Source organism: Excalfactoria chinensis, chromosome 2 (assembly GCF_039878825.1).
Source record: "Excalfactoria chinensis isolate bCotChi1 chromosome 2, bCotChi1.hap2, whole genome shotgun sequence".
Taxonomy (NCBI): domain Eukaryota; kingdom Metazoa; phylum Chordata; class Aves; order Galliformes; family Phasianidae; genus Excalfactoria; species Excalfactoria chinensis.
Window position 1 is genome coordinate 15,449,089 of NC_092826.1, and position 17,078 is coordinate 15,466,166.

General features: G+C 36.0%; 1 protein-coding gene across 5 annotated transcripts in view; it reads left to right on the forward strand.

Moving 5' to 3' along the window:
- CSMD3 (CUB and Sushi multiple domains 3) overlaps nt 1-17,078 on the forward strand; it is a 496,245-nt gene that overhangs the window by 247,967 nt on the left and 231,200 nt on the right. For all 5 annotated transcript variants that reach the window (XM_072330149.1, XM_072330150.1, XM_072330151.1 and 2 more), the window contains 2 exons: nt 261-364; nt 8,381-8,493. In XM_072330149.1, the coding sequence (XP_072186250.1) occupies nt 261-364; nt 8,381-8,493 (217 nt within the window). The remainder of the gene's footprint in view (nt 1-260; nt 365-8,380; nt 8,494-17,078) is intronic.

Consider the following 17,078-nt stretch of genomic DNA (forward strand, 5'->3'; position numbering starts at 1 on the left):
TTATTTGGTACTGTCTTAAAAATATGACAACTACATAAATGAGATGACAGTACTTTCAGGATGTCAGTAGGGAGATACCAGAGGTGATATCTTAAAATTATTGCAATTTTGTAGTTCAATAAACAAGCCTGTTAATTATATTACTTTACTGTAGGATTTTGTGAATGTATACATAATTTTTAATTGGAAATTCTCTTTTATTTATGCTGCTGAGAAGTTTATTTACAGACATTTGTCAGACATATTATTTTATTTTCCAGGTCATTCAGATAAATTTTGAAGAATTTGATCTGGAGATTGGCTATGACACACTGACAATTGGTGATGGAGGAGAAGTGGGTGACCCTAAAACTGTGCTTCAAGTGTAAGTCTTTTGCATTTAAAGTTCATATGCTTTATAGAATCTCATTAATGTAAGTTTTAATGAAAGAAAATTGTGATAATAGCCAGGTGAATCCCAAGAAAAGCTAATTTTACCAAACTTCTGAAATGTCACTGAAGATGACAGTTTAATTATATTGTTATATTTACCGCTCCAAACTTAGAAAGAGACAAGTCAGCAAAAAAGGAAAAGGTGAACTAACATCAGAATTCCTAAAAAACATAGAGTGTAAATTTGTGCTTGTATTTACATTTCTCTCTATATATATAAACTGTCAATGGCTGTTGCACTTTGTATAGGTCAGTTCTCTCTTATTTGCAATAAAGACAATAACTGAAAATAATATATATGCAACTTGCAGAAAGGTAAAGAGGCAACTTTTTGAATCTTTTAAAAAGCTTTGTTTGACAAAAAAAGTAGCAGCATAGGATGCTGATGAAGGCTTGTTGACTGTTGTAAATAAGCTCAAAATGAGTTAGGGTGCTGAAGAAAATTATAAAAATATGTTACCTAAACTACTAATAAGTCAGATAGCACCGAGTTTCTCATATATATTTTCAACCATCCAGTAACATTCTTCAAGAACATGTAAGTCTTGATATACAGTTTTAAAAAACACTGTCTAATTTCTGAATCCATACTGGTCAAATTTTTAACTTCTGATGATAGATGTTCTTATGACAATATAAGGCAGAAAAAAAACCATAGTCTTAGTACATACAGCTTTGAAGGTAGTGGTGTAATCTAGTGAATCCATTTAATTCTCACTCGTGTAAAATATGTAGAACATAGTGTGGTTTCTAAGTGTGTTTTTTTTAAAGAAATGCATACCTCTTAAATTTTTTCTTTTAAAAATGGAAGATAACTTTATGGGAAAAAAAAAAAAAAAAAAAAAAAAAAAAAAAAAGAGTGATTATCCTAAACCATATTTACTCATAAACGATATTCTGCTGTTTTGGAAAGGTCTTTGGGAAAGGTCTTTGCTTGTCACTTTTCAGTAAGCTGTCATTTCAGTAATTGCTTTAGTTTATAATCTGTTTTGTAGATAATTTTACAACAATTTAAAAACTGAAACTGTAGATCATACAACAGAAGCAAATATGATGAGTGTTTGCTACCAGATGTATTTAATAATAATAATAATTAAAAAAAAAAAAGAAAAAAGAAAGAAAGAAAAAAGTACCAAAATTAGGATTCCTTAGAGTGATGAACCTGGCAGTGTAATAGAAGTTTATTCATACTCATATTATATATATTGCAGCTTTTCATTATTTATTGTGATAATTGTATATGGAAATCATTTTCTTTAACTTCTCAGAAGCTGATGTTTACCCTTTCACCTTCCTTCCCTCTTTTCCCGTCCCCTCACACCCCCCCCCCCCCCCTTTATTTCATCTAATTAATATCATTAATTGAAAAGCTTTGAGCAGAAAATACATTTGTTTCAGGATTTCTAGATATTCATCATAAATTCTGTTTATCCTTCAGAATATAAACCATCTGCTCTTCTATTTCTTAATTATTTCTGAACTTTTCATATCCAGGAGCAAATTTTTTAGGGCAGTGCAAAGTTTCTTCATTATTCTATAGCTGTATAGAATAGTACAAGCGTAAAGGTAACTATATCAATCCCTCAAAATATATTACTTGAAGTGTCAGAATTAATTCCAAGATATTCTAAGACCTGTGTATGTGGATTTCTAAATTACACTGATTATTCTGTCATGTGGGAATAATTTTTATTAAGCACCAGTGCAATGGACCCTATTAACATTCAACTAAAATATTGTCACTTGGATTACAAGGACACATTGAAGCATAGTACAAAGACATTGTACTGTATACACAGTACATGACATTGTTTAATGAGGAAAGATATTACTTTTTCTTACCAGTGGAATGATCACTGATTATTCTTTAATTAGCAGTACCAGTGTTGAGGTTTTCAGGAAAAAAATATTTAAAAAACCAGCACAACAGAACATAAATTACTAGTTATATGAAAAAGAAAACTTATCTGTCCTGAGTAATTCAGACCTTGTTTGAGATGTAATGCACAGAAAATAAATCAGCTATTGTAGGTTTTGGTTTTGGAACACAGAATTAAAAACAGTTATCTTTCTTTCAGCAAAAGACAGAAGAACACTGATTTGAATATATCTGCTTTACATATAAATGAAGAGAAAACCTCTATCTTCACATTTATCAAAATTAAATAAGAAACTTAGCCAAGTCTGTAATCTAGTAGATTTACTTGGCACTTCTAGATAGGAAAGTTTGGAACTCAAAACTAAATTTAAGTGACATTCAGATATAATTATCATAGAATTGCAGGATGGTTGATGTTGGAAGGTACCACCTGGGATTATCTACTCCAACCTCCCTGCTTCAAGCAGGGTCACCTACAGCACAGTGGTGAGCTCTGATTATCTTCAGAGAAGAACATTCCACATGCTCTGGATACCGTGTTCCAGTGCTTAGTCACCCTAACAGTGAATTAGTTGTTTCCCATTTGTAAATGGAATTTCCTGTGTTTTGGTTTGAGCATGTTACCTCTTCTTGTGGTGTCAGGTAACACAAAACAGCATAGCCCCATCCGGTTTGTACCATCTCTTAAGATATTTAATAAGATTTAATAAGATCCCCTCTCAATCTTATCTTTTCTGGGCTAAACAGCCTTTCCTCATAGTAGAGGTGCTCCAGCCCTCTTCATCAGCTTTGTAGCTCTTTGAAAAATTCTCTCTAGGAGCTCTGTAGCCTTCTTGTACCATGGAGCCCAGAATTGCAGATGCAACCTCACCAGGGCAGGCTACAAGGGGAGGATAACCTCACTCAACTTGCTAGTAACACTCTTTCTAATGCACCTCAAAATACTTTTGGTATTCTTGGCCACAGGGGCACACTGCTGGCTCACAGTCAATCTCTTGTCCACCAAGATACCTAGATCCTTCTGTGTAGGGCTGCTTTCCAGTAGAATCATAAAATGGCACAGGCTGGAAGAGATCTCAAGGATCAAGTTCCAACCCCCCTGCCAAATGCAGGGTTGCTAGCCACTAGATGAAGTACTAGATGCCCAGGTTCCCATCCAACTTGGCCTCCATAGTCAGGTTATCCACTACATCTCTGGGCAAAGTTCCAGCACCTCACCACTCTCTCAGTAACAAACTTCCCCTGACACCTAATGCAAATATACCTTCCTTTAGTTTAAAACCAATCCTCCTTATCCTAAAGCTATCAACCCACGTAAATTTGATTTTCCTTGGGTTTGTAAACTCCCTTTAAATACTGGAAGGCTTCAATGAGGTGTCCTCATAGCCTTCTCTTTTCCAAGCTGAACAAGCCCAGTTCCTTTAACTCATCTTCACAGGAGAGGTGCTCCAGTCCTTGGATGTCCTAGGTGGCCTTCCACTGGACCTTCTCCAACAGTGTTTCCTGTGCTGGGGGCCCCAGACTTGGATATTGTACACTATCTGAGGCCTCATGAGAGCAGAGGGGTTCAATCACCTCATGCTACTGACCACTCCTCTTCTGATGGTACCAGAGATATCAATGGCTTTCTGGGCTGCAAGAGCACACTGCTGGATTGCATGCCTTGGCTTTCTTAATTCCATCTTCTGCAAGTCCAGACAGCATTCCTGCATTCTTCCCAGGTGACACATCTTTGCTTGCACTGTCTGTACTTGCCCTTTTTTTACCCTCCATTTGACCTGCAGGTCCTTGCCAAGCCATACCAGTTTCCTGCTTTTCTCCTGCCTGCTTTCTTACTCTGAGGGCTGGAGAGGTCTTCCTTAAAGGCAACCTTTAAAGAGTAGACTGCTTTGTTTCACTCCTTTGTCTTTCAAGACTTTTTCCCAGGAGGTCTTGTTCAGCAACTTCTTAAACAACCTGAAGTTCGCTGTCTTGAATGTCAGGATCCTAACTCTACTCTTCTCCAGGCCCACATTCCTCAAGATCATGAACTCTACAATAGTGTGATCACTGCAGCCCAGGCTGCGTCCAGTCTTAGTATCTTTGAGGATCTCCTCTGCATTGATGAGCACCAGCCTCAACAGGGATTCACTTCTGGTCAGTTTGTCCACTGTCTAAACCAGAAAGCTATCATCCACATACTCCAGGATTCTCCTTGATTGCTTGTATCTCACTAACTTGTATTACCAGTGAATATTCAGGTGGCTGAAATTCCTCCATCAAAATAAGAGCCTATGAAACCTTTTGCAGCTAACCTAGGAAGGCCTCTTCAACAGGCTCCTCTAGAACAGGTGTCTTGTAGTAGCCCCCACCATCAGCTGTCCTTTATTTGTCCCATCCCTAATTCTAACACACATTTCCAACCTGTTTCTCAGAAAAAGTACCCCACAGTCTATCCACTTACAAACGTAGAGGGTAACTCTCCTGCCCCTCCTACACTGCCAATCCCTTCTAAAAAGTTTATAGCTCTCAGTGGTGGTGTTCCAGGTGTGTGAATCATCCCACCATGTTCCCGTGATGGCAATAAGATCAAAGTTTTCCAAGGGCACCAAGGTTTCCAGCTCCCCTTGCTTATTTCCCTTCATGCATACATTGGTATAGGCGCACTCCAGCTGAGCTTTCAGACACACAGATTTCCTATAGGCCCCTCCTACAAACCTCTGGGGCAAATCTGAGGATTTTCCCCACCTCTTCCTAGATTGACAGCATTCCCTTTGTCAATGAACAGTACACTCCCTTCCCCCAGCAGATCTAGTTTAAAGTCCTAGTAATGAGCCTAGCTAATTTGCTTCCTCCCCTGGCTGGGCCCCAATACAGGACTGTTTGCTTATGCAGCCATGTGATATGAGGGCATCAGTTTTCCCTCTTTGACTGCTGAATGTATCTCAGCCTTGCTACCTCCTCCCTCAGCCTGGTCAGCTGCCCAATGTCATCCATTTGGGCACATTTGTACCCATGATACCCCTCACTTGCTTTGGTCTCATTGGTGGTCTCCAGATTCCAGAGCTCCCCACAGCCACAAGTCTGGGCAGCCTTCTCACTCTCTGGAGGGTCTTTCTGCATGTTTGCATCAGCCCAGAGAGGTTGCTGACCTCCCCATCTGCATTTCTGTTTCTGTCTGCACCATGTCAGTACTGATAAAGAGCTTTCCTGGGATGAGAAGAGCTGCACATGCTGCTTCTGTCCATTCGCCTGCCTTGCAAGAACTGTCTGTGCAAACTGACATGTTTCTCTTCTGCTATGCCATAACCTTATGATGCCACTGTAATCATGCTTTTTGCCCCACTCCTGGGTTGCCACACTGCCTGTTGGCTGCTTATCTATGTGCAGGGGGAACTCTGCTCTGCCTGGCTCTGCTCTGCTTTTTTCTTTTTAAACAAAATATTTTTGGAAGATGAAGTTACATAATGTGTAAATGGGAAAGAAGGACAAATTAATGGCTCCTTCTCATCCTTCTCATATAACATCCAGACACTGCTCCTGCAGTGCACATTCAGAAAATAGAGTGCACAAGGCATGAAATTCTTTTTTTTTTTTTTTTTTTTTTTTTTTTTTACACTTTATTGGACATTTACAAGTATTCTGTCTCTTCTATTACGTCATTTTCAGCACATGAAAAGAAGTTACCTCAAGGGGAATATATGTCACTAGTATGTGGTAAAAGTCGTCTTGAAGTCCTACAGGGAAAGGTGAAAATCACACTGCTGAGCATCATGGCTACTGTTAAGCTGGTTAATAAAAATGAAAGTGGCATAATTATATCTATCAATTTATGTTGTTGATGGTGCTCACTGCTCAGTTTTTGAAAGGGAAGATGTAAGAACGTGCATCTAGGAGAGAAGTCCTCTTGGTAATCATTCCCAATAAGGGAATACTTATAAACCCCAGGAGAAAAGAAAACATAATTCATAACTACAAGATTTCACTATTATCTAAGCTTAAATAGCTACCATCACATAATGTTATCTTTTCTGGATCCTGCTTATGACCCTCAAATCTTTCCAAACCTTTCCAAAGGGATTGCTAAGCACTTAAATAATGATAATTCACTGATTTTGAAGATACAGAACAGACAACCCGATTACTTGAAAGTTTGTATTGTTATAAACACCCCATTTCTGTTCAAGCTGTGTCTACTTAATTAAATGTCTGTCTCATAATCTCTCACCTGCCTTGCAGAACGTTGTTTCACTTATTGGCAGCTCAGCTGAAGCCTATAGGAATTTGTAGCTGACAAGAAACTATATTTCAAATATATTTCAAAATATGTAATTTAAAATACTGAAGTAAAAAGTAAAAGTGATAAATCATTTTTGTACTTTGTTAATTAATTTCAAAAAAGCATTTATAGATTTTTTCTTTTTCTCCCAATGTACTATTTCACTGAAAATTAGGGCATCTGAAAGCGTCATGTATTTTTTAAAATCCACTTCAGTAAAATGAAATTATAAAAAATTGTTTTGGATTTTTATTATAGGAATTATTCTCTCTGAAACAACAAGAAGGTTAATAATCCTAGTAGTTTTAATATTCCTAAGATCTACTGTCAGTCATCAATGACCATTACAAAACTGCTAGCTATTACATCAGTGTTGTTTCTGAGTAATATCCTGTTAATTTTTTAATTTGGCAAAATCTGAAATCAACTTTTCTTTAGTGCAGGAATGCACAGTCAGTACATTATTTTGGCCAGGCAGTTAGTTGTTCAATTCTGGCAAGAATTTTTGTAGTAGCTCCATCTGTGAACACAGATGTGGAGATTTGACAAGAATTTCTCCTACAGCAGAGTATTTTATAAGGAAACAAGCTGAAAAAAGACCAGAGGAAAGAGCTAAAATTAATTGCAAGATATATTTAAGTAGTCCATTTTAAGTTTAAGCTCTAAAAAAATTGATTAGAACTGAAAAAAAAAATAAAAAGAAACAACTTTCACTCTTAAACAGTTTTGCGCTTGTGATCCATTTAAGAGAAATGGAAAACAACATTTCTAACATTCTGTTTTAACTGATAAACTTTTACCACATTTGAGACAAAATTTTTGGAAAAGCAAGTCCACGTAACATAAAAGTACAGGTTTCAGAACACTTTTTACTATTGTACTAGTAGAATACACATTTAGGATTATGCTGATTATTGTATTTATTTATTTATTTATTTTGATTTTTATAGTATGACAAGTTAAAAAAAGAGAAATGAAGTGTAACTTTTGTTTGTTTGTTTGTTTTTAAATCAATTAATGTCATTGAACATTATCAGCTTTTTAGGTTCTGACAACTAGCATTTTGGTTAATGAAGGAATGAATGTCAGCTGAATCTGATATAGGCCTCCATTTGCTGTGGTAGAGGTAATGTGGGAAGGAAAATTGCAGGGAACCTGGACACCTTTGTAGTACAATTGCTGTTTTAGAATAACAATTATGAATATAGGAGGTATGTATTCTAAAATAGGGTAGTTGTATGCCAAATAAGTTTATTATTATTAAATAAAAAATATAGCATTGTTTCATGGGCTTCTGCTTAATATTCCTGCAAGTATCTGAGTTGCACTAAATAAGATTCAGGGAAGAGAAGGTGCATATAACTGACAGTATCATGGAGTATTTTGATACATCCTGAGCTATAGTTGTTGGAATCTTGAGAGATATATTGGTTAAGTTGATGTAAGCAAACGTGTTGAGTCTAAAAGAACATCCTAAAAAATAGTTTACAGCTAGCAGTTGATTAGACTTCTTTCTGAAGTCTTAATTGATAAGTAGCACTTAAAAAAAAAAAAAAAAAGAAAAAGAAATTTGGTTTTCTGACACTGCATTGAAGTAAAAGAGTTTTTGTTCTGAATTTTGTATGACAATTAATGCATAACGTACATTTTACTGTAATTGTGCTTATTAACTATGTAATACTAAGTAAAACTAAGTAATAGTCCTTTAGGATTGTCGTTAAGGTTTTCTTTTTGTCTTTTGCACTTTCTTAAGGAGGTTATTCATTTATTTTAACTGTAATCACTCTACAGGTTTATTTTTCTATCTGTAGGTTAACCGGGAGCTTTGTACCAGACTTAATTGTAAGCATGAGCAATCAGATGTGGTTGCATCTTCAGACGGATGAAAGTGTGGGATCGGTTGGTTTCAAAGTTAATTACAAAGGTAAATATATATTTTTAGAAGATAATTTATCTTTAATGTCAAGTTTATGTTAATGTTATAAAATGCTATTTCTTTATATTTTTATTCTTTTCCCAATCCTACTGGTTTTAAAAACAACAAAAATTGAGTAGAAAAATATATGATAAAAAAAGCTTCTTCTCTTTGAAAGTCTTATGACATATAATTTTTTATTTTTTATTTTTTTATTTTTTTGTTGTTGTTAAGTGCATCCTAATACCAACTAAACTTTTGTCATTCCGTTTTTTTGTTTGTTTGTTTGTTTCTGTTAATTCATATTGGGAAAAAAGTGATTATTTAATGTTAAATGAGAAATGTTAAAGAAAGCTCATTCTTCCCACATGTATTTGAAAGTTAATAATGACTACTACAGTAAGAAAAAAAAAAATAGATTTCAAGAACTGAAATTAGTTATGAGTCTGGGTGAAGACAAAGTAGAACTAACCTAACAGTGCTGTCTTCTATTGTTAAATAGTTGTTTGATGCTTCTGGAGTGTATTTTCCTGTATTGTGAACAGAAGAATTAACTAAAATCTTAAAATAGCATATGTGAACGTTTCTGAATTATTCTAGAATAATTACATTGTTTTATATTATCGTTGACACAGTTGCATGTGTTCCTATACAAATGTTAAAGTTACATGGTCTTTGCCTGCTGGTAGGAGCGTATAATAGCTATTAATCAAAACAACAAAGAAAAAAGCAGAAGTTAATCCAGCAAATTAATGCTTTAGAAATGAAGAGCATGTAGCGTTTTTAAATTATTCACATTTACCATACAGAGGGAAGATAGGTTAGAGAGATAGCTTAGTTATTGCAAGGGAGAAATCTTATAAAACCAACTGATTCAAGAGTAATTCAGAAAATAAGGACTGAGATGCATAGTTCCTGATAACTGCTAAAGAAGAATGGAATTATGTAATAGGTTCAGAAACCAGGACTGGACTATACATATCAAAACCATGAGAGAAACCCCAAAACGTATTGTGGAGTGACAGATAGAATGGGTGGGCTTATTGAGGATCAGCTTGTACCACGTGAGTTGCTATTTCTTTATGTCTTCAAGGTTCTTTTGGATATCAAAGTATATTGCTGATAATGTGACAAACTGTGAGCCACAGTAACATGGAAAAGGAAGATTTTTGTATTTGAAATTGAATTAGTTTGCTCAACCCAGTACTATTTCCTTTGTTTACATGATTATTTTGAGAGGTCTTGAAAACATCCTAGTTTTCAAGGGCCGGGTTATTGACTATTGTTTGAAAATGTATCACTTTAGCTTACTTGTGAGCTGTGTTTTTTCTTAGTAATAATAGTTCTTCAAACGTAAAATTAATTGTATATGAATAGGTAGAGAGTGAGAGAAATCACTGAATATTCTCAAACTCATCTCCATAGAATCAGCTGTGATTTTACATCCTCTTATATGTTGCATATGTATTTATTTCTTTTCTTATAATGATACTTCATACTAGCTCACCAAATTGCATTTGAATGCATCAAGTTTTAATTTGATGGGCTTTATTTATTTATTTATTTTTGTTTCATCTGAGGTATGGGATAGGACATTTTAAAAAAAGAAATCAGTCTTTTCTGTCTTTTCAGTTGATTAGTGATGCCGGAAAACAGCTAATAATTCCTTAAATAAAATGTTTTAGATGTCATTTCTGTTAGTGATGGTAGACTCTGAATAAGTAAATTGAAACAGATAGACCTCCCCCTTCCCATACCTTTAGTTATTGTAACCAGCTCTCCCTGGAGCTTTTTCCAGGACTGCATACTATTCTTTTGTCCCCCAGCTTGTATTGACAGTGGGAATTTCCGCAACCCAAGTGTAAGAACTTGCACTTGTATTTGTTGTATCTCTTGAGATTCATCTTTGTCCACTATTTGAGTCTGTCTAGTGCTCTCTGTATGGCACAATGGCCTTCAGGTGCATTGATTGCACAACACTACTTGGTGTCATCTTCAAACTCAGTGAGGGTGCATTTGATCCTGCTGCCAGTGTCACTGGTGGAGGTGTAAAAGAACATTGGTAGAAGTTCTGAACCCTAGGGGACACCATTTGTTATTGAACTTCATTCAGACATCAAGCTGCTGACCACCAGTTCATTATCCCCTGCATGGTCCACCCATCAGTTGATCTTCTGTTTAGGTCTCATTTGATTCCTCTGATGAATAGGAAATTATCAGCTCAGGGTTGTGAGAATAAATAAGAAAATGCATATTTAATCTTCAGAGCAGTCTAGATCTGTTGGATTGTTGTATCCTCAGGTTCTGATCAGTGATCAGAGCTGAGGGATTATTATTACTGTTATTTTCCAAGATCACTGACTTATAAACAGACTTAAATCAAATAGAAGGCAAAGCTATCAGGAAATCCTATCTGGACAAATTCTTTGTTGTTTTCTGTTTGTAACTGAGAGTAATAATACACCTGAGAAGCACTCTAACTTGATTGCATAAGAAAACAAAGTAGAAGAAGGTTACTTAGTCTGGAGTGTATTAATAAAGTTTGCAATAGGCATGTCTAAGAGTGATTGGAGGTAAAAGAGTGAATTCATAATGAAGTAGATTTCCTTATTCAATTTTCTGAACAGATGATCTAGGATACAGAGTTTACGCTCTGAAATATAGCATTTAAAATGATTGATTTCTTCTTTTAGCTGAACTTTCCCCTTGTTTCAGCCAGTATGGTATCTATGCTGAAGTTCTTAGGGTTCTTCTGTAGTTGGGGTAGTCTTCTGGAGTTTGTCAACCTGTTTTCATATCAGTAAACACTGAGTTGCAGACACATCTGAGGGTAGGTTTTCGTGTGTGTGTGTATGTGTGTATATTTATCATTTTGTAATCATTTCCATTAAATGGAAAATAGTCCTGAAAATATGCTTTGTGTTAGTGTATTTGTAAGCTGGGTAATTGACTACTACTTGAACAGCAGGAATTTGTTATGTACTCTGTTAAAAAGTTAGATTTTTGTGTCAAGTTAAAGCATGCCTGATACTCTAGCCACAGGCTTCATAAAATGAAATCATGGGCACAGTCTAATAAATGATAAATTACATTTGCTTTAATGTTATCGTGTATTGTTTCCTACTTTAATAGTGTATTTAAAAATCTAAAACCTACACATGGTATGTAAGCCTTAGGCATTGTTTTTGTCAAAGTAAAAACGCCTCTGAAATAGAAACACCAAAAATGCAAGCTTCAAGGCATCTTTCTGGCAAGTTTTTACAAATCAAATCACTTGGTCTTGTGTGACATATATCCAGCAGTGTATAATGTGCCAAGTCAATTAAATCAGTAATTGTCTGGTTTCGAGAAAGACAGATGGTGGGTCAAATTTTAATCACTTTCAACAATTTTAGGCCTCACAACTATGGGTGGTGTGTTTCCCAGTGGGGATTTTAGGAAAGATAGCCAATATCTTTTTCAAAGTACTTTTATTTGTTCTTTTTCAATTGTATTTCTTTTTTGGGTATTTGAAGTTCTAAGGTTTTGTTTTTTGTTTCTTTTTTTTCTTTTTTTTTTTTTTTTTTGTATTGATTTGTTTCTATACTTTTTTTTTTTTTTTTTTTCTATTTTACTTATGGTCAATCTGCTTCAGTGCCTTACCATCCTCAAAGTAAAGAATAACTAATATCTAATAACTAATATCTCTTCTAATTGAAAGCAATTATTACTTTCCCTGTCACTACACACCTAATTTTATAGAGTTCCTCCCCATCTTCCTTTTAGGCCATTTTTTAAGTACTGGATGGTTACAATGAGCTCTCCCAGAGCCTTCTCTTCTCTAAACTGAATAAGCTTTCTTCTCTCAGCACATCTTCATAGGACAGGTGCTCCATTCCTCTGGTAGTCTGTGTGGTTCTCCTCTGGACTTACTGTAACTTTCTTATGCTGTATGCTCCAGAGCTGGATGCAGTAATACTGTTGCATGGATGAATATTTTTTTCCAGGATTTTTACAGCTTCTTGAGTTCCCATTTCATTCCTTTTACAATAGTCTAATGAAAGCTATTGTTAAAACACATGCTGTGCCAGTCAATTGTGATTAAAATGAGTTAAACATTGTTGTATTTTATTTTGCTTTTGTTTTCTCTAGTAACAAATAATTATTTTCTTTCTGCTTTCTATATGGTGCTTAGTCACGTGAGCCTCCTTTTGCAGCAATTTCTTCAAAATCAGGAAAGATGAAGCAGAAACGACATTAGAGCTTTTTGTCTTTTCTTTTTTCTTTGGTTCTTCCATGAATATTTTTCATTCCTTTTTTCCTATAAGTGTATCAGTGGTGTTACAAAAATGCAACTATCTCTCTATTTTAACAAGTTATGAAAAAAGTTTTAAATTGACATCTTCATTCTAAAGTGTGATTTAATATATATATATGTATTGTTTATTTTATTTTCAATAGGAACAGAAAAATCTTGGTCAGAATCTTAAGTAAAGTTGTTTGGACAAACTGGGCCATTTGTTTCCTAAAACGTTTAGACAGGTAGGACTTATTGTCACCTAGGTTTTATTTTTGATCAGGTTAAATCTGTTTGGACTTTACCCTATGGGTGATGTAGCTATCAAGTCAACACTACTATTTCCCCAATCTGTAATATACCTGACATAAATGCATTTAGATCTACTACTGTTTTTAGTAATATGCATGTTACTAAATATTCTGTGAAACATCATTTGTTTACAAAGATATTTTACCAAATTTCCATTAGTTGCAATAATTCTGAAAAAGCATTTTTTAATCATAAGAATGTTTCCTTTTTGGTTTACTGGTGCATTTATTAGTTGTGATTTATTTATATATATATGTATATATCTACATATATACATACTTCAATAAAGTGTTCATTGCAAGACTGATGTTTTCACACTGATGTGTTAAGTAAACTCGTCCAGGTGACTCTCTTATTCCCTATTCTCAAAAAGTCCAGGGGGAGAAGATACTATGAATAAAGTTCATAGGTTCAGACAAGGGCATGATGATCACTCAGAAATTATGGTCATGAGCGAGACAGATGCAATATTTAAATTTGTCACCTGTTTGTAACAGACTACAGCAGTGAGAACTAAGAGCAAACTAAAAACAACTTCTCCTCATTCACCCTCTTCTACCTTCTTGGTCTGAGTGGCCATCAGTACATAATGCTTTGTCATCTGCAACTATTCATGGTCATTCTTCCCCATATTCAATGTGGGGTCTGTCCTATGAGATGCAGTCATTCACAAACTGATCCAACCTGGGTTTCCCATAGACTGCAGCTCTTCAGGAGCTGCTCCAATTTGGGTCTATACCATGAACTCCATCCTCCAGGAGCAGATTGATCTTCAGCTATCACTCCCTATGGGTGTTCCACTATGGGTTCTACTCTCTGAGCTACAGCTCTGGCCTGGGCCGGTTCTTGTGGGGGCTCTCCATGGGCTGTGGCTTCCTTTAGGCCAAATCTACCTGCTCAAAAGTGGGCTCCTCCATGACTGCACATGGAAATCTGCTCCACAAGGTGTCTCATGCTCTGCAGAGTGACAACCTGCTCCCCCATGAGCACACCAGAGGCTTCATGGGAACTTTTGCTCTGTGTCTGGAGTATGTTGTACCCTCCTTCTGCCTTGAATTCAGTGTCTGCATAATTGTCTTTCTCTATATCTACAATGATCTTGACCAGTGATAGGACCTGAGGGAGTGGTATTAAGCTCCTTTAAGGGAAGTTCAAGAGGAATGATAGAAACATTTTTTTCATGGTGAGGGTAACAGAGCAATAGAATAGGCTGCCCAGAGAGGTTATGAGGTCTCCTCTGGAGACATTCAAAAGCTACCTGGATGCATTCCTGTGTGACCTAATCTAGGTGTTCTTTCTTTGACAGGCAGTTTGGACTAGATGATCTTTCAAGATCCTTTCCAATCCCAAACATTCTGTGATTCTGTGAAAAGATTCTTTAATAGGAGGATGTTCAGTCACAGCAGTGTTTTCCTCAGGGCATTGGTCATGGCACCAACCCTGTTGCATAATGTTTTCAGACATATGGTTTTAATTTTGGTGGTCAAATGTGAAGATGTGTGTTGAATTTGTTGATCGTTGTGAGTCCATTCCAACTCAGGGTGTTCTGAGATTTTTATGGTATGTTTTCTCACTCCTTCCAGCTGCTGTTGTGCAATTTTGTTTACCCTGTCTTTGCCTGCCCAGGGTGGTGGTGGAGTCACCATCCCTGGCACTCTTCAAGCAGTATCTGGATAGGGAGATAGGAGATATGGTCTAGGGGATTTCTGTAGGTATGGTAAAGGGAGGACGGTTGGACTAGATGATCTTATAGGTCCTTTCCAACCTTGTGATTCTATAATAAATCTACTCTCACAGAAGTGTAACCAGATTCACTCAGGACTAAGCTCTAGCCTGCAACATGTTCCTTTTGGAACCCACTGAAACTTGTGCTTTTCTGACATGCAGAAGCTTCTGTGCTCTTCTCACAGAATGTACTCCTGCAGCTCCCCACTACCAAAACCTTGCCTAGTAGACAAATAAAAACATTCTTTCTTGATGCAGAAATACTACAATTCTGGAGAACAATAGAGTTGACCTTCGGCTTCCTCTGACATAGGGAAGATGGTGAAGATTACATCAATTTTTGGCACTATGTTCTGAGACATGTTGAATGTGAGACTAGACCCATAGGATCATGGGGTGATCAGGTCTTCATGTAGCCACAAATTCACTCCAGTTCCTCTGCTAACATCATGAGCTACTAGTAATATACTTGATGTACTTACAAAATGAATGCGGTTCAGTGATGATAGTTTTTGTTGCCACAGCAACCTCTTTTAACAAGCAGATTGCTTTGCATAATTCAAGTAGACTTTTGCTTTGCATCCAAAATTCTTTTGTCTAGTGTGATACAGTTTTAGTATTTTAGGATAAATCCTTTCGAGATTCAGAGACTGGATTTTACAATATGGTTGGTGAGGCACTGGAACTGATTGCCCAGAGGGGTGGTAGATGCACCCTCCCTGGAGACACTCAAGGTCTGACTGGGCAAGGCTCTGAGCAACCTGATTTAGCTGTGGATGTCCCTTTTCATTGCAGGGAAGTTGGACTAGATGGCCCTCAAAGATCTCTTCCAAGTCAAATGATTTTAGGAAAAAGCAAAAAAAAAAAAAACCAAACAAACAAACAAACAAACAAAAACCCACCAAAAAACAAAAACATACAAACAAAAAACACAAAAAGCAATGAAGTAACTGTTCTTTTTTTCTGTTTTTATTTTTGTAAGCTTCATCTTCTTATGGTATCTAGATTGTCTAAAGATTTTTTTTTTTCTGTAAAATAAAATGTCTAATATGATATTATAGATTTTATAAAATTATTGTCCAATTTTACTCAAGATTTAATGTCAAGTAACTGTAATTTCATTGAAATAAAAAGCAGATAAGGGACAGTGCAAAAGAAAGTCAAGCTCCTACTAACTGAGTTGATGTAAACAATCAAAATTGGATGTTGGGTGATTTTGTAATGTTGTTGTGACTTGTAACTGCAGCATGCAGCTAAACTGCAGCATACAGCCCTCCACCCACTCTCCCTGGTGGGATGGGGTGAGAATTCCTGAGTAGAGGAAAAGATATTTTACTAGGTAAAGCAAAAATATATGTACAAGCAAAGCACGAGAAGGAATTAAATCTTTACTTCCCATTGGCAGGCAGATGTTCAGCTGCTTCAAGGGCTCATCATGTTTCTTGAGAAGATAAACTCCATTGCTCTAAAAGTCCCCCTCTTCTTCCTCCATTTATCAGATAAAGGAGAAAGCTGGTCACAACATCATTGATGGAACAGCTTATTTCGGATGTTGTCACCAAGCAAATGGAAGTGAAGACTATCAGGAGTAGTCATGAAGGGAAAATCATACTTTACCAATATAGTAGCCTTCTATTATGTCATGACCAGTATAGTAGATATGGAGGGGGCAATGAATGTTGTGTACCTTCACTTATACAAATCTTTTGACACAGTCTTCCGTAACATCATCATGTTGGCATTGCAACACAAGAAGCAAAAAAGTGACTCCATGTAAGAACTGCTCAGATATAACTGAGTGTTTTTAGTGAATAGAAGTTGTGTGGTTAATGTCTCATGAGATCTCAGGATAAACATCAGTCTTTTTCAGTTCTCATTTTTTGTACTTTCTACTATTACTGCATTTCAATTACTTCACAACTTTTAACACCCATTACATGGATACTTTTAGTAGTGTTACTGAGATGAAGTGAATCTTTGTTTTAATTCTGAACACTTCTTACCAAATGGTTCCAAACCATTTTAGAGATTCCATCAGCATTTCCATAGTTCATGTTTCTAATAAGGGTTTAGCTTTTTCAGTGCTGCCATCATGAGTTTGCACTTAACAATAGCATTTATAATTCTAAATAATTGTATAAGGATACGCTTTCATCAGCAATATTTGTTCAACTTGCTTGTGGGTAAATGGCATCTGCTATGAGTAGTCTGAATTTTACTTTTTTCCAATATCAATACATTTTCAAATAGATGAAAGTTTCCAACCAATTCAAACAAAGAT